The sequence below is a fragment of the Anabrus simplex genome, chromosome 8, assembly GCF_040414725.1.
Source record: "Anabrus simplex isolate iqAnaSimp1 chromosome 8, ASM4041472v1, whole genome shotgun sequence".
Lineage (NCBI taxonomy): Eukaryota > Metazoa > Arthropoda > Insecta > Orthoptera > Tettigoniidae > Anabrus > Anabrus simplex.
The window spans coordinates 189,971,287-189,997,150 of NC_090272.1; the positions used below are offsets into that span (position 1 = coordinate 189,971,287).

Sequence of the window (25,864 nt, forward strand, 5' to 3'; positions counted from 1 at the left end):
TCTCTCCACCACTCTTTTCTTTTTTTAAGTACATCTTCTGGTTTTCCTCCCCTCTTCTCTATGCACTCCCACACTGAATCTGTCTTCTTCTGCTTCCTCATCGTCTCTTTCCTTTTAACTTCTCTGAAAAAGCTTTTTTTTGCACTCTCTCTTCTCTCATTCTCATCATATGCCCATACCACTTTAGCTTTGTTATTTCTATCCTGTTTCGAAGTTTCAAGATTCCTGTCCTTTTCCTTATCTCTTCGTTTCTAATTCTATCCTTTCTGGTCTTGCCCTCGATACCTCTTAGGAATTTAATCTCCACTGCCTGTATTCTACCTTCCTCTCGTTTTGTTGCGGTCTACGATCCAGCTGCATAGGTTGAATATAAGTTAATACTTTCTTACATTTCTTCGGGACATCTTGGTTCCACAAATACTCCTTACATTCTGGTAGAAGCTGTTTGCTTGTATTCTTTTTCCAATTTCCTTGGTAATCTTTCCATTTTCTGTGATCACACCTCCCAAATACTTGAAACTTTTAACCACTTCCAGAATTTTACCATTCATTTTTATCCTTCCTTCCTTCCCCTTGTCATCACTATTGTTTTACTTTTCTCTTTGCTTACTTTCATCCCAAATTTTTCTATCTCTTGATTCCATACATCTACTTGTTTTTGCACTTCCGTTTCATCCTCACTCCATAACACTATATCATCTGCAAACAACAAGGCTTTTGTTGCCTGTCTTCCCAATCTCTGTTTAATGTTCTTAAGAATTTCATCCATGACTCTGATGAATAGTATGGGGGATAGTACACTTCTCTGTCGGAGACCAGTTTCAACTTTAAACCGTTTTGTTTTTCTTATACTAGTCTTCACACTACTAACACAATTTTTGTACATAGCTTTTATCATTTGCACTTCCACTCTGTTAACTTGTTTTTTTCCTTAATGTGTCCCATACCAACTGTCTGGGCACACTGTCATAAGCTTTCTCAATGTCATTAAATGTCATCGCTATGTCTTTTCCAAACTCCCATATTTCTCCATCGTATGTCTTAATGTAAAGATCAGGTCAAACGTTGATCTGTCTTTCCTAAAACCATACTGTTCTTCCATTTCTCCTTCTAGCTTCCTCCTTAGTCTTCTTTCCAATACACTCTCAAATATCTTAGCTACATGGGCAGTAAGGGTGATGCTTCTGTAATTATTGCATTCCTTTTTATCACCTTTTTAAAATATTGGGATAAGTAAACCCTTTCCCCACTTTTCTGCGATCTCTTTCTTCCTCCAGATTATTCTAAATAATCTATACATCCACTGCAGCTCTATTGGTCCTGCTGCTTTTATCGTTTCCGTAGATACCTCATCCACTCCTGCTGCTTTACTGCTCTTCATCTTTTGCATGGCTTCCCCTATTTGTAACATTGATATCTCCTTTTCTTGTTCTTCTTCTTCTTTCCCCATTGTTTCTTCTTGCTCCTTCTCATCTACCAGTTCACTGTATTTAATATTTAGCAATTCTGAGAAGTATTCTTCCCATCTTTTTAGTACGTCATCTCTGCGTCAATATCTGCCCTGTTTCAGTTTTTACAGATTTTGTATCTTCCCTATTTTGTAAACTATTCTTCACCAAACCATACAAAACCTTTTTACTTCCCTTTATATCTTCCTGTAAAGTTCTGTGAAACTTTCCCAACTCTTCCGTTTCTCTTCTTGTACTATTTTCTTACATACCTTTTTGGCTTCTTTATATTTCTGCCAATTCTCTGTACTATTGCTGCCTATCCACTTCCTCCAAGCCATTTGTTTCTCTTTAACTGCTTCCTTTACCCTTCTGTTCCACCAAGGAGTCTCTCTTTCCTCCCTAAGTGTCTTCCACAGGTTTTTACTGCACACTTTACAAATCTATTTCTGAAACATGTCCATTCCTCTTCCACACTGTTCAAGTCATCTTTGGGAATTTATTTCTTCAGATCCTCTTGAAACTTTTCCCTTATTTCTTCTCTTTTAACTTCCGTCCCTTTACGTATTTTTCTTTCTCTTTTTTCTATTAATTTCGTTATTTTACCAAGTCTTCATTTGGCTACCACCACTTTATGGTCTCCTTCAAAATCTGCTCTTGGCATTGCTGTCACATCTTCCAGTTGCCTACATTTCTCCTTCTCCACCAGAATAAGATCAATCATTGTCTTTCTATCTCCCCAACCATATCTAGTTATTTTTGTGAGTTCTTTTTTCTAAACCACGTACTGCCAACAATTAATCCATTCCTTCTACAAAAATCTATTACCAAATCTCCTTCTTCATCTTGGTTTCCATAACTATAGCGGCCAATTATCTCTTCTTTTCCCCGTCAGCCTGTTCTAACATGTGCATTCATGTCTCCCATTATTATAACCTCTTTGTCTTTGGTACAACTTTCCAGCTCTTCTAGAAACCCTTCTATACATTCATCTGATTTCCCCGATTGGGGTGCATAAACCTGTATAAAATCCTTAATTCCACTCTCAAGTCCAAGTCTAATTATCCTGTCACTGATGTAAGTATAGTAGACCTAATTTACGTACGTTGTTACACAGTTCACTTACGAACATAAAATTAATCACCAACGCGTCACACAAGCTACTGTTGCACGATCCAAACAAACATACGCTCACATCAAAGACTGGCTTCAGACCGACGCTCCCTGCAGGCTGTAGGCCGACACGCTAGGGCCTTGAAATTAAGTTCTCTACCAAATCCTTCCCCAGGCCAGTCGTTGCTGACCCATTGTGCAAGCAACGCGGTTGCTAATTTACTTTTCTTTTATGGTGAGAGTTACGAACATACTAAAGAGTGACGTAAATGTGCTATTCAGGTTTCTTTAGTATGTATTTGGACTTTGGAATAATGACGTAATAACCAGGAACCAGGGAAGTGCGCTAGAGATGGACGTCGTAACCCGTTTTGAATGTATACGTGAATAATCCTTGACGTAGAATAACCCCCACACCATAATTTTTGGAGAGGAAATTTTAAAACATAATTTTGTATGTTTGTGTAGCTTTGTTAAATATTTATATTGAAAACTGTAAATACTGCAGTACAATAATTATAAAATTATTAAGCAATTCATCATGTCATATACTTTGCTGAATGGTCAGTGCAGATTCAGAGGTTCGTGGCTTCGATGCCCAGCCAGGACAGGGATTTTAATCTCATTTGGTCAGTTCATCTGGCTTGGGGAGTCTGTTTCTGTCCCAGTACTCTCCTCTTCATATACAACCAACCACCACAGAACTGACGTCCGCCTGTAAAAACAGGGCTAAATCCACTTGTGCAACACACTCGGGACCTCACAAGGGTGAGGGGAAAGCGGTGAAGAATCCTCGCGTCATAAGCTTATACTCCTGTGGCATTTCAAATTATAGTGGCATCTGGTCTGCATTATCAATTTTCGAGAGTACTGACAAATTTTTCTGGTGAAAATCGATAGGAAATCTGTGAATATTCACTATATTTTCTTCATAGGTGGCTGGGAGATGTTGCATAATGTTTGTTTTCTTACAAAATCCAAAGTTATTTCATTCAAAAACATGCGCGAGACATCCACGACTAGTCTTACATCCTATAATTAAGCTCTCAACCAAAATATTTAACTCATGGCCACATATCCAAACAGTGTATTTTTAGTCACATTTTCGCATATCCTGTTTTTGATTTCCGAAAATGTTGCTTTTTGTCTGCAAGAGCCCGGTGGTTACTTTTTGTTCAAGATGAGCTTAATTTTTCCTCCATTCACGTACCATACGACAACTCTCATCCTTAGCATACTTTCTTTCCATAGCACGATTATAAATTTGCTCTGCCTCTTTAAAAACTGCTCACAGCTAAAGAAAATATTACTAATGAGAACATCAACCATCCTAAACATGTGCTACTACTACTTAAATTGAACAGAGTTGTCAACAGAGTGGCCAGAAAAATACGAGCTTCTAGATTTCTATATGTCAAGACCACTGTGTTATTGTGCTTCTCTGTAGGTTAACAACCGGCACTTCAAAGCGCTGCCTAGAAGTGAGTGGGATGGAAAGAGGAGGAAGCGGAGTTGTCAGGTTTCTTTCTGTGGTATAACTTTATTTGTTTCAAGTTTGCTGCTCACTTCTTATTTATTTTATGGTTTGATCAATTGAGTTACACATTGTGAGTTCCTTAGTACCCAAATCATTTACATCGAACCTGTAAAATATGTAATAATGATATGACAAGATATCACAACCCAGCACGTTACTCCACAAGGAGTTGACAAGAAATTGTCGTCTAGCATTCTCAGGTTTACATTGGATACCGCAGGGCTCTCACTGAAGTGCAGCTTGAGTCAAGGAATATTTACCATTGCTTACGCTGTTATACACGAATTTACTTCAGTTCCCCCGCTAGGATCACCTTTCTTAGACATAAGTTTTGAATGTCTTCTTATGTTCAGCATGGATCTTGTGACAAGTGCTCGTGAAAATTCGCTAATGTCTAGCTACCACAATTGAATTAAAATCTAGCAGGTTTCACATTTTCAATACAAAATACAATGTTGTTGAATGTTATTTACAACATTATTTTATTACAAAACATGTTTCGGTGTTTCATTTTGACACCATCATCAGCTGTATAGTAAGTGAAATAAACTTGACGATATAAACAATGAAAAACAACATATTGCTAAACTTAACTCCTTAAAATCTAAATTATGCTGGTTTGAAAAACTCTAATTTACAACAAGAAAACTCTTGTGATGTCGTAAATGTAAAATCTCATCTGAGTGATGAGTTGTCTTAAAATTCTGTAATGGCTATAATTCTGTACACTTCAAATACGATCTTAAAATTGAGGAATTAAAGTTGATTACAGTCCTTTAATGTTAAAATATTCATTAAATGTTCATTGTTTTGTTGGTCAGACCAATGCTGCTAACAAAACAAGATAGATACTCACACGGCATTTGATTTAACAACATTCTATTCCGTTGAGATTCCTACAACATCTGGAAGACTACACTTATATGTGAAAATCAACACAACTTTCAAACACAGATAAATCTTCAACTTATACTCCATTTCAACGATTACGCCAGAGTGTATCTTAAATCAATTCAACTCAACGAAGAAACACCATTTGTTTCTTCTTAACCTAAATTCAACAGTTGGAACGTATAATTTAAAACAAAATTCATCCTCTGATCTACTTAGCAGCGACCGCGGCAAATATTACCGACTTTTACTAAGAAAAGGATCCATTTCAATTCCGGACACATGCCGATTTTAAAAACTTCTTATTATAAATAATTTTTAGACAATATTGTAAAATATACTACAATAATTTCATCATGTGCTTGTACTTCCCATGTCAAATTTCTTAACTACTGATTCAAAGAATTTTTTTTATTTAAATATCACAGCATATCTCATCTCAATTTTTCATAATCAATAATTTAATCATCCTTAAAAAATTGTTTGTTTTAAGATTAACTAAAGTGCTGATGATGCCCAATAAGAAGGGCAAAACATGTCCACAACTTTTTAATCTTTTATGATTATATAACCACAAAACGTGGTATTGTAGGTATTGAATAGGTGAATAATAAATGTATACTTTGTAAAATTGAATGTGATCACTGTTGTCAATACGGACCAAAAAATGAGATTAATGATTTGTAATGTAAGTGGTATGTTCCGAGCTGTCAGCGGAGAGATGGCGTGGAATGACATTAATAGACGAATAAGAAAAGTAGGAAAGATCACAATATGAAGATAAAGTTGGAATTCAAGAGGACAAATTGGGGCAAATATTCATTTATAGGAAGGGGAGTTAGGGATTAGAATAACTTACCAAGGGAGATGTTCAATAAATTTACAATTTCTTTGAAATCATTTAAGAAAAGGCTAGGAAAACAACAGATAGGGATTCCGCCACCTGGGCGACTGCCCTCAATGCAGATCAGGATTGATTGATTGATTGATTGATTGATTGATTGATTGATTGATTGATTGATTGATTGACACACGGTACGAATTCTACCTCAAAACTTGCAGCCGTGACCCTGACACGGCCCTGTTCATTTATGTTTGTAAGAGTGGCTGTGCAGTTTGAGTCACGTAGCATTCAGGAGATGGTGGGTTCGAACCCCACTGTCGTCGGCAATCCTGAAGGTGGTTTTCTGTGCTTTCCCATTTTCACACTAGGCCAATGCTGGGGCTCTACCTTAATTAAGGCCACTGTTGCTTCCTTCCCACTCCTAGCCTTTTCCTATACTATCACCACCATAAGACTTATCTATGTAGGTGCGACGTAAAGCAGATTGTAAATTATTTTTGTACAAATACTATCAAAAGGAATAGCCTGGAGAGCTAGATGATTGTAGACTGTCCTTAAGTGATTGCTCAGAAGCTCATGACCTGAAGTCTTCTAAATTACTGGGTTCTTTTTTGAGGGACTTTGGGTGAAGATATTTTCCATGCTTATATCTTTTGGTATTGGTTTAAGTTCTTTGAGTATCTGTTCTAGTTTCGTGTGGCTTCTAAACCACAGACAGGGCTTTTTTCCATAAAGAAGAATTTCATATGTACTAGATGGGATTCAAACTGTGGCCACTTTGGTGTTAATCCAGGGATGACATCGTTGTTGAACCCCTCTTGTACACTTAAGGTATATTAGGGAAAAAAGTCATATAGCTGTTTAACATGGCAATAGGTTTATGGCTAATACTGGGAAGTTACAAACCATGTTCTTAATTAAGATGCAGCCCGAGCACATGCTAAGTGTTGAAATGGTAAACAATGGAGCATCAACTTCAGGGCTCTTTATGGTGAAGTTTGAATCCACCCTCTTTTGAAAGAAAGTTTACAGTGCTGCATTGCCAGCTTGCTTGCTGCAGAGAAGTACCACAGTCTAATATATACAGTCGCGAAGCTCTAATAAGAGGAAGGTTCATCCACTTGACAGCTGGAGCGACACTAGCACCTCTAGTGGCGAGGTAGAGGCAACTTGCTAGAAGACAACAGGGAGCGAATTACCACTACCGTCTAAAATGGTGATAACTTCTGAACCATTCATGCAAATAATGTCCTGACAAGGTTATTGTAATCCTTATGAAATAGTGGAGGAGGTCAAACAATTTATTTCGATGAGGTGTTCGAAGATAATGTCGAAACATTTATTTAATCTTAAGGAGTTATGTTTTTTTACTGCGGACTATAACATAAAATTGCTTCTAGAGGACAGCCGGTTCGAAGAATGAGAGTTGTTACTTGTAATAGGTACATACCATCGCAGACTTTTTTGTAGAGGTTTTAATGCTCTACAATTCGTACGCTTACACTTGGGGTCTATCGTTGATGGTTCAGGCAGCGTAAAGCCTCGGATGAAAAATATCATCAGAGCTTCGCGACTGTATATATTAGACTGTGGAAGTACTGCAAGTTATGGGACATTTTAATAGGTGGAAACAGGTTAGCATGAACAAGGCTAAACTTAACTGCTGGTGCAGGCATGGACCCAAGAAATTTTATGCTCCTATCCTGTTTCCCAGCCAACGGCCGTAGCCGTGTTGAAACACCGGATCCCGTGAGATCTCAGAAGTTAAGCAACATTGGGCGTGGTCAGGAGTTGGATGGGTTGCCACGCGCTGTTGGTGGGGAGTAAGGGAATGGAGGAGCGGAAAGGAACTGGCCACCCTACCGCACGTAAACTCCGGCTCAGGAACACCTCTGCGGAGGTTCGGACCTGCCTTCGGGCAGAATAACCCTTACCTACCTACCTTACCTTACCTCCTCTTTCCCAAAACTTTGGTATGTATACATCTGAAAATGAGAGTAATCAGTAGCTTAGTGATTTCTGTCTTGCATTTTTACGAAGAAACTTTTGTACGATATATTCATAATCCAATCATTTATAATTCATAGCTTGTATTTACATGAAGAAATTATTAGTACCGAATAAGTGGCCGCGTGGTTCGGGGCACGTAGCTGTCAGCTGGCATTCGGGAGATAGTGGATTCAAATCCTACTGTCGGCAGCACTAAAGATAGTTTTTCGTGGTTTCCCATTTTCACGTCAGGCAAGTACTGGGGCTGTACCTTAATTAAGGCCACGGCCGGTTCCTTCCTGCTCCTGACTATTTCCTGTCCTATCGTCTCCACAAGACCTGTGTGTCAGTGTGTCTAAAAGAAAAAAGGAAAAGGAGTATCAGTAACAATACGTACATGGAAGAACTGGCCTATTTACTCGAGTATAATGTGTGTCCTAAATTTCAAAGCTAATCAAATCAATCCACCACTGATCTGCTTTTAGGCCAGTCGCCTAGGTGGCAGATTCCCTATCTGTTGTTTACCAAGCTTTGAAGGATTTGTATACATTTGGGACTTATTTAGAAAGTTCATATGAGTGTAACGTGAACAGGGCTGAACTTAAGTGCTGGTGCGAACATCGGCCCCATAAATTTTATGTCCCTATCCCATGTCCCAAACCTTTGGTATGTATTGACATGAAAATGAGAGTAGTCAGTAGTTTCTCTCTCGCTTTTTATTAAGAAACTTTTGAATGATATTTTCATAATCCAATCATTTTCAGTGGCAAGCCACAGCAAGAAGGACCAGGTGCTGTTCAGTTTGAGACGATTGTAAAGAATTTTTAATCCTTACAAGTGCTGAAAATGACCTGTCTCTGAACAGTTTGATACAGGTGAACATAAATAAATCTTTACATTGAAAATAAACTGAAATACACCATGATGCGAACACAGAACCAACAAGAATAGAACTCATCAACTATTTAGCAGTATGAGCAACAGCTCGCACAGCTCACCCCAGTATGAAACTTTGCTGTTTTATGTAATAAGATACAGCATTCCAAATTAATTCAACAATTTTTAAAAAGTTTTATGGATATGGTGGTCAATCTTTTCCCATCCTCGTCCCAGGCCCTTTTGACCCCGCTTAAACACGGCCCTAAGCACGAAAGATGGTAAATAATAGACACTTTTCTCATCAATCCCAATTCTTCTTCATCTCATCTGTTTCTAGAACTGTGAGTGTTAAAAATGATAGCAATTACACCACCTATGTTCTTGTTTTTATAGTGACCTGGAAGAAGCCTTGTTAATCCTGCCATTCACCACAGTGTGCGAGTTGTTGACTATGCTCCCTTCACTTCTGAAACGTGGTTCCCACACGGAGATCGTGACTCGTGTTATGATGTTCCTTGTCCGGATACATCATGGTCCTATTGTGAGCAATCAAGCCTTATTGCCAGTCATCACTAAACTGCACAAAGTGGCCCTTCGTAAAGTAAATGATCTCAGGGTAAGAGTCCTCTCCTTTGTTGATGCTTTATGGGATATTCTATATTTCCTTGTTTTTACGTTGGGATGTTTCTTCGGTGTGTTCTTTCTGTTAGCTATGTTACTTTATTTTATTTTCTATACTACTGTCTCTCAACAGACTCTGTATAGTTTTGTATAATTTTGTTATAAAGAGTGTAAGTCCAGTATGTAAGTATTACATGATAAATTAAGTGTTCACAGGTCAGTGACATGTTACCTTGTGAATAAGTTCTCGCCCCCTGTGTGTGGGGGACGCAGATGAAGAATACACCCACAGTTTCCCCTGCCTGTCGTAAGAGGCAACAGAATGGGCCGACCAAGGGATGATGGCCTTAGAACCATGAGAGTACTTGTGATTAGTACCATTATGTGAGGAACAAACCTGGGCTGATGTTACTTGCGATTAGTACCACCATGTGAGGAACACCATGGGTTTACGTTACCTAAGAGCAGTACCACTGTGCGGAACACAGACCATGGGTCTGGTCGTTGCCTGTGATTAGCACCATCATGTCAATCCCATCCCTGTGGGAGAGTAGGCGCTCAGCTGCACAGACAGGTGTCTAGCAGGAATAGGTTCCGAGTGCTGCACTCGAATGGGTTGGTTCCACTGTGTTCAGAATGGGTCTGTGTTACCTATGAGTAGCACCACTATATGAGGAACACCATGGGTCTACGTTGCCTGAGAGTAGTACCATTATGTGCGGAACATCATGGGTCTGGGTTGCCTGTGTGTGGTACCATAATGTGTGATACACCGTGGGTCTGCATTGCCTATGATTAGTACCACCATGTGAGCAAAAACATGAGTATACGGGGCCTATGATTAGTACCACTATGTGAGGAACATCTTGGATCCAGCCAACGTCCGTGACTAGTCCCATGATGTGAGGGGTCTACGTTGCTTGTGTGTAGTACCCTTATGTGAGGAACACTATGGGTCCGTGTTACCTGTAAGTGAAGGACAATAGCGAACACATCATCTCTGAGGCTTGTAGGGAGTGTGTTTGGATTCATATAAACAAATAAAAACTCATAAATCGGGTGGTGAGAGAGAGACACACACACACACACACTCTCTCTCTCTCTCTCTCTCTCTCTCTCTCTCTTTTTTTCCTCTTTTTTTTTTTTTGCATGTACTATTTGCAACTTTCTCATTGATTAAGAAAGATTTCTATGTGCATTTTCATATCTTATTTTTTGACCAAATTGCAAATAAACAAACTAAGTTACACAGTTGCCCAATTCCCTCAACAAACAGTTGTCACATGTTAGGATTGATAGGTTGAGAGCTTGCATCGGTCAGTACCTATTTTTAAAATGCACCCTATTCTAGATTGACGCATAACACACAAAAGTTGTTTTTAGAAGGTAAAGGAGCAGCTTTTCCAATAAACCTGTTAATAACATACCGCATCGCTAATTGGAGGTTATGAAAGCTGTTCCAACAGTGGGATGTAGTAGCCTAGTAGAGGTGCTGTGTATGGATGATAGGATATAAATTGCAATGGTTCAAATCGACCCAGTGCTCGCAACCCTTTTTTTAAGTCTCTAACTAGAACAAGTTGTAAGCACAGTCCCTTTTTGGAATACACTGTGCATTTGGTCCATTAATAGCTTGGGTAAGAATAAGCAACAGGAAAAGGCACAATTTTTATTATTTTTTATTATTGCATGTTTGTGCTTAATACGATATTTTATTTTATGGTTTAATGCACAAAACATGTTACATGTTACATTAAGCTTAACATAAATGGCCTTGCCTTGGATTCCTGAAGTTGAAGGAAATAGGCAGATAACAAGGATTACTGTATTTTAGTAGAATCATATCAATTTATCGACTGGCTGACCAGTGTAATAATATCTCAGCCTGTAACACAAGTGGATAGTGTCAGTAAGTTGAGGTTTAAATCCCACTTCTACTCTATCTTTTTTATGTGTTCAGCCTTATTATGTATGGCATTACTAGCCATTGCAAAATGCAAAATTTAGCTGTCTCCTAATGGAATAAGTATGTCTCGCCCTTGATGCTTGGGAAGAGTTTTCTGACAGCAGCAGTATATTGCTCATATCATGGCTTCCATTCCTCACAGATTTCAGGTAGTAATCGAAGCCAAAGGCCATTATACAAATTACTACACAAACTCGCTGGGTTGTTCGGATTCCACATAAAAATACATGTTCTGGCTACTGTAAAAATATTGTCGTTAACTCACTATGGTGAGATATTCTTATGCCACCTCTCCTATGACATCGTGCAATAGCTAGTAATGCCAGACATAAGACCAGTGTTGAACACACGAAAATAGGTAAAGACTTAGATTCACTTTATCTGACACTACCCATTCATTTTACAGGCTGAGATACTTATTCACTGGCCAAATACTTATAATAAAACCCATATTTAGCATTTTTACAGGGACCTGAATTTTTAAACCATAAATGGGTCGAGGTTTCAGTACAAAGCACGCCTTTTCCAGTAATCTTTGTCTGTATTAACATAAATTGCACCATCACACATTAACATTATTTATACAATGGCAGCAATAAAACAAGGAGATATCAACCCTACATACTATACTGTCGTTACAAGTTTGTACAGTTTGTGCTGAAGATTACTCTTGTGTTGAACTGCCCCTGCTATCTAAGCAGACCTGTATTGCACCATAACTAGCTTTGGCCATTTTTCAGCGCTGACATCTAGTACATACATCTTCATTGTATACTGTTATGCCTTTAGCATTCAGTCTGCAAGTCTCTGTGAATTAACTAAGTGCTCCCGTAATCCTCTGTTTGTAACCAGCACTGTGCCTCTTAGTTCCACACCTCTTAAAACTGATTGCCTTGGTCTCCCTCTACATCTCTTAGTTCGTTAAGAAATTTTTTCAATATTACTTACGAATATGTTCGCTATCATTGCGGATATTGGTGAGTCCATGGTTAACCCTTCCTTTTAACAATAGATTTTGTCAGTGAATTTAAAACTGTTTCAGTTTAAGGTGTTCTTGTAAGGTTATATACGGTTTTCCGTAAAAGTTGGAAAAGATACCACACTCGTATGAAACCACGAAACCACATTACAGTGAAACCTCGTTAACCCGGACCAGTTTTGAAAAAGAAATTATGTTTTTCAGCGTAGTAAATGAAGACTTGTTTTTCAGACGATAAATTGCTATTCTCGGTAGGTACATTACTCGAATTCTCTTTCCAACGGGCGAGTTCATTGCACTCACCCACCTGCTGTTGCTACGCAGCAGACTGGTGACTCAGCCCTCTCCTACCCCCACCCGCATCTCGCACTTGACATTGACTAAGAAACAACGTTCCTCAGTTGCGCTGCAATCTCGGTAGTGTTTGCGAGTTTTCCTAGCTTCACGGTTGAGGTACAGTATCATTTTGCTGTTTCGTTTGCTCATTGTCCGCGATGGCGACAAAACGTAAAAACATTGTTGTGACTATGGAAAAAAGGATGGAAGCATTGACAAGAATTGATAAGGGAGAATCGTTAAAGAACATTGCTGCTGAGATTGGAGTAGGAACATCGACCGTATCTGATTGGAAAAAGAATAGAAATCGCGTTGAAGACTTTTGTTTCAAGATGATTTCTAAGGACAGTTTGCATAATCGGTGTAAAGGAAAAACTGCTAAAGTAGAAACTCTAGATGAAGCATTCTTTGCCTGGTTTTGTGCTGAAAGAGAACGTGGTTTGCCGATTTCTGGACCCATCATCCAACAGAAAGCATTGAGTTTGAACAAACAGTTGCCCCATGGAGATTCAAATTTTACAGCTAGCCAGGGATGGTTGGACAGATGGAAAAAACGGCATGGAGTGCGTCAACTTACAATCACTGGGGAAAGCTTGTCAGGTGATGTTGAAGCAGCAGGAAAATTTAAAAAAGAGTTTGAGGACTTTATTAAAAAGGAAGAATTGACGCCAGATCAAGTTTACAATGCCGATGAATCTAGTTTATTCTACCGGATGTTGCCGAGTAAAACGCTAGCCTCAAAAGTAGAAGATTCAGCCAAAGGGTATAAAAAAAGGGAAAGACCGTCTCACCATAATGGCTTGCAGTAATGCGTCAGGAAAGCACAAACTTCCTCTCCTTATAATAGGGAAGTCTAAAAAAAAACCGTGCATTGAAAAAGGTGAAACAAGATTCATTGCCTGTTGTTTACAGATCACAAAAATGTTCTTGGATGGTTAGTGACATTTTCAAACAATGGTTTTTCGAGAATTTTGTGCCGTCAGTAAAAAGATATTTGACGAATTGTGGCCTTCCCAACAAGGCGGTTTTGCTGATTGACAATGCACCTTCACATCCATCTGTCAATGAACTAGTCAAAGATGAAATTTCAGTGACGTTTTTACCACCTAATGTAACTTCTCTTGTTCAACCGATGGACCAAGGAGTTCTAGAAAAAATGAAAAAAGTGTACAAAAGGCAAATGGTAAGTCAACTGGTACAGAACGAAGTAGAGCATGGTGTGGTAGAGGTGCTGAAATCTTTTAACGTAAAGACTGTTATTTATATTATTGCGGAAGCTTGGGACCAGGTTGGTAGAGAAACTTTAATAAAGTCATGGAAAAAGTTGTGGCCTGGTGTGTGTGACTTGCCAGAAAGCAACATTGAAGAAGAAGAAAAAATAAGTGTGGAAGAACATTTTATAGACATTTTTAAAAATATCGATGGCTGTTCCGATGTTGATGAAGAAGACATTAACAATTGGTTGCAAATGGACAATGACGGAGGTTATAAACCAATTACAGATGAAGACATAATTGCATCATGCAGTGTTACTGAAAATGAAAATGAAAATGAAGAGGATTCAGATTCAGACAGTGTTGATGAACCAGCTGTGGTTATGACCCACGCAGAAGCAGTAGCAAACATTGAGAAATTGATGGTGTATTTCGAGAGTCAAGCCGAAACATTGCCAAATGAACTTCTACTGTTAAAGTGGATGCGAGATCGCACTGCTCGTAAGCGATGCACTAAACTGAGACAGCAGAAGCTCACTGCCTTTTTTACTACCGACTAGTTTGTAGCTATATTGAGTACAGTACAAATACATAGGCTATTACAGTGCATACAGTGTATGTGTTTTTAGGTGAAAGTGTGTCAATAATAATTTCTAAACTCCATTAAAAATATTTCAGTGATTTATATGTTGTTGGTTTTTTTTTTTTCGTTTTTTCGTCATTCTCTGGATAACCCGGGTTTTCGTTAACTCGGATCGGTCCTGGTCGCAGTTGATCCGAGTAAACGAGGTTCTACTGTACAATCCATATGAAACAGAAATAATTTTGTTCAAAACTTTTCACAGATGTTTTCCATACAGCGGCTAACTCATTACTACGGTATTTTCTAATTCTGATAGCCTGTGAACTCACATGTACAGTATCATTCTTAAAAAATTGTAATAGCATCTTTCCAGAGGTTTCTATGGCAAACGTTTCTATTTTTTTACTTCAGCGGTGTCACCTAACCTAGGTTTACCGCGCATGTATTACGAAAACATATTTCAAGCATTCAGTCTGCAAGCCTCTGTGAATTAACTAAGTGCTTCAATAACCAATTTACATGGGAACAGCCTTTCTGAAATTTAACCAGACATGAGTGTATATAACCTAACCTCTGAAATAAGTTATGCACGCTGCTGTATCTTCAGAAGAAGTATCACGTTCTTATTTTATTTCATTACCTAGTATTAAAGAAGCCTCCGTGGCTCAGGTGGCAGCACATCGATCTGTCATCGCTGGGTTCCGTGGTTCAAATCCTGATCACTCCATGTGAGATTTGTGCTGGACAGTGCGGAGGCGGGACAGGTTTTTCTCCGGGTACTCCGGTTTTTCCTGTCATCTTTCATTTCAGCAACACACTCCAATAAAATTTCATTTCATCTGTCAGTCATTAATCATTGCCCCAGAGGAGTGCGACAGGCCTTGGCAGCCAGCACAATTCCTATCTTCGCCGCAAGTTTGGGGGCTTCATGCATTTCATCCCTGACCCGGTCATTGACTGGAAAACAGGTTGTAAGTTTTCATTTTTTTCACCTAGTATTAAAATTAAGCAATCATTTACTTCAGCCTTTGTTTTCATGGAGTTAAAAAATTGCTGCCAGTGGACTTGTTTGTGCGCCTATTACACAAACGTTCTTCCAGTGTTTGTTTACGACCAGTTGGAGGAGGGGTATTATTAATGAAAGTCAACAGCACGTTTGAATGTTGGCAAGAACTCTCTCTTGCATGTAGTGAGGAATCGATACAGAAGATGATCGATCACATTCAGTATAAATGCTGAAGTTTAGCACATGAATATTGATAAAAAGAAAAATAACATGGCCAAATTTGTTCGTTCTCATTGTACCTGAAGAATATTGCACAGATTAATATAGGAATTTACGAAGGGCATAATGATATTGTCATTACAATGGGGTTCTCTTCTACTGTACTACAGCGCCCGCGGTCGAATGTGTATGTGAGCCTGACAAGTGACATCTCACTTTAGCGCTTAGCACCCACTCTCTAAATCCCTCTTCTGCCTTGAATCATACTTAGCAAGCTTATGTCATCATTTTCATAGGTTCTTAATGTCTGATAACTAATAGAAATAAATACTTCAGAATTTTGAAATTTCCTTACACTAAATGCAGGTTTTGCTCTAATGTGAATTAGTTAAATCAAACGTAAAATTACATTACTGTTGAGGAATAATTTTCGGGGCTTGAAATTTCTTCCGTTAAATGCGAGTTTATGCTAAATCGAGGTTGCACAAAATTGGGGTTATACTGTACATTGAAATACAGCTGTCCTTGTTATCTGTCTGTTGCCTTCAATCATAGGAATCAAAGATGAGGCTATTTAAGTTATGCCTAATGTACTGATGAACTAACATGTTTTGTGCATTAAACAATAAAATTATGTGTGCAATTAAACGCAAGTAATAACAAAAATAAAAATAAATAACATGCCTTCTCCCAATGTTTGCCATCATACCTGAGCTATTAATGGACCAAATACGTACTGATATACAGAGAAATGAAACAAAATAAGGGAATTATGATAACTGTTCCCTGTTAATGTTGTTATTGTATTCCAAAAAGTGACTGTGCTTAAAACAATTTCTAGTTACCGATATTAAAATATATGCCAGTAAGCACTAAGTTGATTCAAACCACTGCAATTTATATACCCTTTCACCCATATAAAGTGTCTCTGCCAACTAAGCTACTACATCCCACTGTCAGAACAGGTTGCATAACCTCCACTTAGTGATGAGGTATGTTCTTTACAGGTTTATCGGAAAAGCAGCTGCTTCTTTACCTTCTAGAAACAATTTCCTGCGCTATTTATTGTTTGCATGTTACGTGTTGAACTAGAAATTGGATCTCAGTGAGATCTACAAGCCTGATACTATGTATGCATCTTCATGACCATACCATATAGTTTCTCCCAGATTGGCGGGTCCATAATGTGGCAGATTGTTCTATTTTAGCTAGCGGCCAAATTTTGTATCGTTGAGTGTACAGTTTACTATGACTAGGCAAATTTGTTGTGAAGTAATTGCTGTGCTATCCTTTGTTCAAAAAGTATGTTGCTTTATATTAAATCCTCAATTAGGACAATGAGGCAAAGAAGGATGATTATGATCTTTGGGGATTTCAAGAATGTCCATGATTCAGTAGACTGTGAGACATTTGTAAAAATTCTCAGGGAGTTTGGAGTAAATTATAAATACCTGCTTTCATCCAACAGACCCTCACAGATGCATATTCACATGTTACAGTAAGTTCGTGATTGAGATGTCAGAAATATTCAAAATTAAAACAGGACTACAACAAGGGAATGCCCTCTCCCCAGTTACATTCTACGTTTATCATGAGAGAATATAGTTGGCAACAAATTATATTAAAAAAAAACACTGGTGTCACGTTTGATTGCCTGGCCCTTGCTGATGATGTAGTGATCATTGGATACAACCTCCCTACTCCGTACAGCAGTGAAACAAATAGAAGCATTACAAAATGTACGCTGCTAAGACTGGCCTAAAGATCTCATTCGAAAAGTCTATGTACATGGATCCAGCTAAAACAGATCCTATGCGTGAGATCAAAATGGTGTATGGATGTAACCTGAGAACTGGGGGAGATAGTTACTCCCAATAGCAATGAAAAAGAATCGCTAGGAGAAAGGGCAACTCTGCCGTGATACTTACAGGTCCAGATCAATCTCCTTCCACGCAAAATTGAGGCACTACTGCACAGTAGTCAGACCAGAATGCCTCTATACTGCAGACACATTAGCTGAAATAGGAGATCCCACAGTTGAGAAAAAACGAAAGGAAATTTCTCAAGAAAATTGTAGGGCCAAGAAAGTGTTGGAGGGTGTTGCATTCCATCTGAGTTTTAACGGGAAACTATATGAGATGACAGAGAAGATTACCACTACTATCAGAAAGAGGGGCTAACCTTTAATTGACTCCTAAAGAGAATGAACCCAGATAGATGGACAAATAGCATACTTGCTTTCAGGAAAAATGGAAAAACTCATCCCCGCTGGCTTAAAGAAATGCATGAAGATCTAAAGGAAGGAGGCATAAAATCCGAAGAATTGTAGACAGAACCATCTTCAGAAAGAAAGTTCTAGATTTGAGGGAAAATCCTGATACACAGCCTGCTAAACTGGTCAAGATCTCGGTGGAAGAATAAGGGAAGAGAAGCCTGAGATTGAATTAACTTTGGTTACAATGTGACACACACACCCAGAAACCCAGAGTCCAATAAAGAATAACTTTCCAAAACAAGTATCAAACCAGATATAAGTAACTCTCAGGCGCAGAAGAAACAAAATAAATACACAACACGCTGTTGATCGTAACCTGGGCAGATGTTGAAACATTCGAACTTGAATCCACTGGAGCAACCACTAAACCCGTCTGACTAAGGTACAACAAGCTTCTGAACAAAATGATAAATAATACCGTATTTCACGGCATAATCGTCGCACTTTTTATACCAAAATTTTCGAAAAAAATTGTAGGGTGCGACCATTATACGATGAATATTTAATACCAGTATTTGTATTACTCAAAAAATGTATTTATAACTAAATTGTATTTGATACAAATTTAAGATGCACGTAATACTCGCGTTTATACATCAAAATAATTAAAATAGTCTAAAACAAAATTCATAATTTTTCGCAACAATTCGGCGAACGTTTTTCCAACCTGAAAATAAAAATGAACGTATTAAGTTAATTTGTCATTAATTTGAGTATTAAAGTTAAAATATTACACTTGCAAAAAATTATTGCTTTGTTGTGAAATGCGGACTTACCGGTACGCAATTTATTCCAAATCTTCGGTGTCGCTATTGCAGGTTTCGCTATCTGATGCGCCGTCCTCGCCTCTGTTAATACCAGTATCAGATTCTTCGTCTCCCTGCCACACTGCGTCATCTTCGGAACCGTCTAGTGCATTCGAAATCCCAGTCCTTTTGAAGCTCTTGGAGACTAGTTCAGGTGGTATAAGATCCCAACTCTTCTTCACCCACGAGCATAACAAGTCCAAGGGTGGACGCCTCATATTTCCGGCGGGCGTCAATTGCTGATCGCCGCTCATCATCCACTTGTTGTAAAATCGACGTAAGTGGTCTTTAAAGGGTTTATTAACACATACGTCTAGTGGCTGCAAAGCAGATGTTAGGCCACCAGGAATGACTATCTGTCGTGTCTTATTTGTAGTGAGAATTTGCTTCACTTCGTTCACGAGGTGACCTCGGAAACTATCTAAAACAAGCAGAGCTGGTTGTTTTAGTAGTGCACCAGGTCTTCTATTCCACACAGTTTTAACCCAGTCCAGCATGAGTTCTACTTCCATTCAACCCTTTGGTTGCACTCGTACATGAATTCCACGGGGAAACTGTATATTCTTAGGCATCGTTTTCCTCTTGAAAATGATGTAAGGCGGCAACTTTCTCCCGTCAGCTGTAATGGTTAGCATTGCCGTGCATCGCAACTTCTCACTACCGCTGGTTTTCATTAATACACTCCGTGATCCTTTTAGCGCAATAGTGCTGTTGCGAGGCATATCAAAAATGATTGGAGTCTGATCGGCATTACCGATTTGAGAAAGCAAGTACGAAGTTTCCTTGCGCAAACGTATGACAAATCGGTGAAAATTTACAATCTTGTCCGTGTAATCAGCAGGCAACTTTTGGCTTAGTGTTGTTCTCCTTCGCACTGACAGATTGTGTCGTCGCATGAACCCCTTAATCCACCCACGAGTCGCCTTAAACTGAGTTACCGGTATGTTGTGTTTGCGCGCTACCTCCTGTGCCTTAATTTGTAACATTTCATATGATACACTGCAGCCATTGTTACGTATTTCACTGACGTACCTAAACACTTCTTCGTCAATTATAGGAAACTTCCCTGTTTTAGGACCTCTAAACGCGCGTCTAGAAGGGTTTGTGCTTTTTAGCTTGTTTTTTACTTTCCGCCAGTCACGCACCAACTTTTCACTCACAGAAAATTTTCTTTCTGCAGCTCTGTTCCCGTGCTGTTCAGCGAAGGCAATTACGCTTAGCTGGAAGCTCGCAGAATAGTTTCTATATTTACCCATAATCGCTTATAAATGCTTCACACGTTAATGTTTTGCGATATAAAGGACTTTCGTAATTGTTCACTATTAAAACAAATTATTTCTGCAAACACCCAAAACACAAATTAAAAACTTAAATTCTCACGCACACATGTCTACAGTAATCACGTAAATCTGAAACAAATAAATGCATCTGTGATCTGTCCATTCCAGAGCAGCCAATACTGTTAGGCAGCAAGGAAGCATGCAACAATTTATCAGTTTAGCTCGTTGGTTGCGACACACTACTGCGCTTGCGCAAAGCTCGCAAACCGGAGCTCTAGCTAGCGCGGTGTAGATCTACTGTATAGTTGACTGTATTCCGAAATGTCAGTAACAAACATTCATTTTTTTCAATTTCTTTTAAACATACGGTAATTAGGTTAATATTTCTTCCCAGTTATTGATGATTTTACATTACATTACTGACGAGTTTATAAAATAAAACTTTAATAGCATTGGATAATAATTATCTTGACTGCTTGGATAAAAGTTTTCATCCCATGCCCGGACACTTATGACGTAGTAGTAAGATAAGAGTCTAGCGATGACAACTGAGACATCGTAAATAATTCGGCTGAATAATTCCGTGGAAATCTGCGTTATCGTCTTTCACTTCGTGCGCAATAACACAGGAGCCGGCCCCATGGTGTAGGGGTAGCGTGCTTGCCTCTTACACGGAGGCCTCGGGTTCAATTCACGGCCGGGTCAGGGAATTTTACCTGTATCTGAGGGCTGGTTTGAGGTCCATTCAACCTACCTAGCTGGTATTTCCTGGCGACGTTGCCGATAAGCGATAACTAACAGCCTTACGTATTTCAAATGGGAACTCATAATATGTAGGTGGTGAATAAATAGTACACTGTCTCGCGACCACGTTGTCAAACTGCCGATTGTCTACCGGTAAGCCATGCGTCGTACATATACCGGTATTATTTATTTATACATTGTTCAACATGTCGCAAACGTGACTGTGTTGCCAAATTGCCCATAAACCATACACGTATTTAAATTGTGCATTCATGTGCAACTTACGTTGCAGTTCCATTTACCTTTTAACCAGATTAGTGAACAAAATTTGGACGTGCGACGATTATGTAATTAAAGGTTTAAAGTCCGATTTTTGTATTGAAAATAAAGGATGCGACGATTACGCGGTGGCGACGATTATGCCGTGAAATACGGTATAACACAGCATGATTTAATTACACACAAGAAAAGGATATGGTTTATGAGCTGAAGTTTAAAAATAACATGCTGACAGAGTCAGACAAATAAAAGGAATCAATATAGGAATACTTACAGGAAAATCATGGTTGTTTCTGTGGGGGATTTGGCACACCCACTCAATAGAGTTAAACACAATCTTACTTTTGACCTCCTTTCAATATCAGTGGAGGCAGTAACAGTCCAGCTCATATACAAACCGATAACAGAAATCACGGGACGCGATTCCCCATTTCGTCACATATGAAAAGTTGTCCTATTTATCCCAAAAATCGCTTGGGACTCAACAATTCAATCCCCAGAGTAACATAACCGCGATCGAGTTCGACCAACAACGGAATCCCTAAGGGAAAGGAATCACAAGCCCAAGACGGAACCCCAGGATGACATGAACACGCCAAGAGAAAAGAGGAGAGTAAAAGCGGCCACACAGTCATTAAATTATAAAATGGTTGACCAATTGGAAATAAGAAAAAAATAAAAAAATATCAAATACCATATTTAGTTGTGTATTAGACACCTCTTTTCCCACTTTTACAGCCAAAAAAAGTAAAGGGGCATCCAATATGCAATAACCTCAAATTTTGTGCAGTGAACACATGACTTCTAGGCTAGAGCTATAAATTGTACATGTAAATATTCTACACTATTCTTTAACAAACTTATGAATGTATTTGAGTTATACTGGCTATTTTTTATGGAAGGCAGTATTTGTAAATGTAAAAAGACAATAAACGGAGAACACGACTTTTAGGCCTAGGCCTATATATAAAGTAAATATAGTCAGTTTTAATTACACTTATATCACGTCATTCGTTACTTCTCATTAATTGCTCTAATGGGGTTGATGTCAGGCAGGGCATACGGTCATAAAAACTCGCTACGAAGACTTGTCTCGCTTCATACTTGATCCCGTAGAGAAAAGGGATAAGGGTATCATATTATCATATTATGCAATATTGATACAAAATAACTTAATAGCCACTCGTTTGTGAGTTGAGCAGTAGGCCTACCACACAGTAAACCTGAGTAAACCTGATCACTGCTTTCATTTGAATTATCGTCTTGTGCCACCAACTTCCCTGCTACCGGCGTGTCATCATTCCAAGTGATATCATCTTCACTGCCATCTCGTCAGCCTTAGCAGCAGCAACAGTGCTGCAGTTGAGAGCATTCGAGGTGCCGTCTTTTTGAAACTTTTAAAAATAGTTTCGTTTCCGACTATAGAGTCCAAACAGTGTGTCCCGACTATAGAGTCCAAACAGTGTGAATATATTCCCAAATGGTTTCTGGATATGGTCTCTTATATTCCCAGTTGGTGTATGTGTAGCAGAAGCCACACCTTTCGAATAAAGCCGTGTAGAAAGCGTGCCAAACAAGCAGCTGATAAATAGCATATGTTATGAGTTGTACTTCCAAATGTAATACATAGTGACTGCGGCTGTTGAAAGCCAGACCTTTATTTTAAAGTATATTTCATGCTTGTTCTGTACATTTATCACATCAGGATTTACCTGAACAGCTGTAAATGAGATAAGAGAGACCGCATTGTTTAGGTTAGGTATGCTATTGCCCAAATATGTAGTGCCAAAAGTTCCATGACAGAAAGACTAAAAATAAATAACAGGAAAGTTTGCCACATTTATGGATATCTACAGGTGTGGCGGTAACGCGTTTTATCATCATGATGTTTAATTTCATTCGTTCGTTGTCTCCATTTTTTTATTAACGCATACCCTAGTATGTTTTGTTTGGCGTCTCCAAAAATCGTTAAAAGTAAGCGGAAACATAAAATTATTATTTATTTATTTATTATTCGCTAATCGGCCAACTAGGGATCACGAAAAGTTTCATTATACATTCTGACGTTCACTAAGTTTTTGATAGATCCAGTAGATCTTCATTAGCTCGCTGTGTTGAGCACAGCGTTCATGTGACCACTTTGCACTAGTTTTCCACTTCACATCCCAAAAAGTCCCAAAAGTCACAATGGTTTTTCTGAAAAAGTCTTGTTTATATGTGTCATTATTATTATCATTATTATTATTTGTTAGGCATGCTGGCGAGTAAAATAATCATTATGATTGGGTGGTTTTTGTCATGTTTTAAACCTACTTCTCTCCAAAAAATACCTACATTGGCTCGAGTTACAAGATATTAAATGATCACTTTGTTAATGATCTTGCCTGCTATATTAATAGCAACAACCGTGAATATTTCTTAACTAAACTCGTCTTCTTATCCCGAGGTGGTGCAGCTCTTTTTAGACACGCCCCCAGTGAAGGGGAGTTACATGTACCATTCTTACCGCATATCAACCTTCCTGCCATTCGTAAATCTCTACGGTACTGGGAATCGAACTCAGACTCCCGAGAACAGCGGCTAATTGTGCTAACCATTACGCTGGCGGAGATTCTTAACTACAAAACACAGGCATATAGCACGACTGATGTACGCCTGCAATGCTCAGGTTGGACACGAAACTATTCACCTATTTGTGCAACTTCATCAGAGTTGCAGTAGGCCTACACTACGGAGGCGGACATTTCCTAACGACGAAACACAGGCATACTGCATGACTTTGATACGTGTTTTCATTACGTGGGTCGTGCAGACAAAACTATTAACAAATTTGTGAGGTGTCATCAGAGCTGCAATAAGACTTGTACCCACTTTGAAGCGGAATTGTTGTTGTTCTCTGATGAATTTCGTTGGGGGGGATGGTGGGGGGGGTGGTCTTGTAGCTTATGCAAGATTTCTTTTTTTCCCCTTCATTTTCTTCATCTCCAAAAGCCGAGGGTGTAAAATACGTGAGGGGTTCTAATACACAAGTAAATATGGTATTATCATGGCGTTTACCAGTGAACCTGTAAGAAACAATTAAAGAATGAGTAAATAGAAAATTACAGACATAAAAACGAAAGGGAATAAAGGAATAGTTAATCTATGCACTTTCCCCAGGAGCACAAACATTCATACATTAACAAATTCGCACAGGACCATTACCAGTAGAGAGCCCAAAACATAGCGGAACAGGAGTTGGAACACTTTCTTGCACGCATGGAGAAACGATCATGTCAGGAGCCCCAAAGCTTGACCCTCCTCGTAGACGAAATCCTCTCATAGCAGGTAGTAATAACCAAAATTAGCTACGATGTTTTTACAACTTTCTTAGGCTTAGAAAGAACCAGTCTCCTGGATATAACCCCGAAAAGGCAGCCAATACTATCTCAATCAAAGGACAGCCAACAGGAAGATTACTTACATATGAGAGCCGTAAAATGCTCTATCGCATAAAACCCCGAAGGGGAGAAAGAAGTCAGGTTAAAAACCCAAACAGAACATAAAGGCTCCACGCATAACACACACTCGAACACACACAATGAGCCCTTGGGGAGAAACTAACCCCAAAACGGGTGTATCAAATACCAAAAGCTAGGCAGCAGGAAATACAAGGCAAGGGAAACAGTATTTCTGCCTAGACCTAAAATAAACTCATATCAAAGGCAAAAACACAATCACTAAATGAAAACCTGAATGATATAAGTTACTAACGCCATGATAATAAAACATTATTTGTTTGGACATAGGTCAAATTGCCAGAAAAGATAAAAATCACAGATAACGTAACTAACTGCTCCAGAAGTAAATAAGAAAATTTAAAGGACTTTAAAAACGACATTAAGTCAGGTCCCAAAAATGCTACCCGGTAAAATAAATTTATAATTTTCTCCACCATTTTACCATAACACTCCTCTCAGGTAATCACAGAATATAACAGAAAAGGAGAAAAAGGAAGAAATAATTTCAAGGTCCAGAGTCCTACAGCCTCCTGGAGGTTGAGAGGGGAAATGCACAACGACTGTCATGAAACATGTGACAGCTTTACATATTTTATTGGAGTTTAACACTCCTTTCCAATGAAATTGAGCAAAATACAAACACAAAAAACAAACAAAAAAATCCCCAGGAGTTTTGGGTTTGGCTCATATGTAAAGAAAAAAGGTTTAATCCTCCAAAAGAAAAATGGCAGGTACCTTGTGTAGCCATAGGTGGCTGTATCCATATAATAAATGTGGAATTTAATGTGAGTTCAAAGGTCACTTTCCTGTCCCTGTCAGTGTGTGGCATTATTTGTTCTTCTTCATGTAGTTTCCATTTAAGTTTATCTGTTTCAGGACATTGTCGGTTATAACCTGCATGGCCTCAAGTTCCTGCAGCACGAGCTAGAGGTTAAGGAAGGTGTACAACTGTTCCGCGAGGCTACCCTCCAGAAGCGAGACAGAGATCGGCGGAAGAAGAGGAAGGCTCAAGTGGCTAAGAGTGCAATCATCATGTTACATTGAGACATGCTGTTAGAATAATAAAATATTTTTTTGGTACTTATTGTCTTTCATTAAAATTGTTGTTTCCCACTTTTCAGACATTTGGTAATTTCTTCTTCTTCTTCTACCATGCCTCCTACTTCCTTCTTCTTCTTCTTCTTCTACTTCTGGCATGTTATTGGGCTTAGGTTGACTCTTTACCCATTAACCACACTGTTTATTTTTTTGTATGTATTTTATTGTTTTAGTATTCTTATGTTGGCAGTCATGAGAATCTATGAACTTGGGAATTGGGATTAGATGTTGAGGATGGAGCGGAGGAGTATGTTTGT

At 38.7% G+C, this 25,864-nt stretch overlaps 1 protein-coding gene across 1 annotated transcript in view; it reads left to right on the forward strand.

The window, feature by feature from the left end:
- The window catches only part of LOC136878945 (WD repeat-containing protein 3), a 135,048-nt gene extending 109,459 nt beyond the window's left edge, over positions 1-25,589 (forward strand). Inside the window, exons 14-15 of the mRNA XM_067152569.2 lie at positions 9,095-9,317; positions 25,386-25,589. Coding sequence (XP_067008670.2) covers positions 9,095-9,317; positions 25,386-25,553 — 391 coding nt within the window. The 3' untranslated portion in view covers positions 25,554-25,589. The remainder of the gene's footprint in view (positions 1-9,094; positions 9,318-25,385) is intronic.
- The last annotated feature ends 275 nt before the right edge of the window (positions 25,590-25,864 follow it).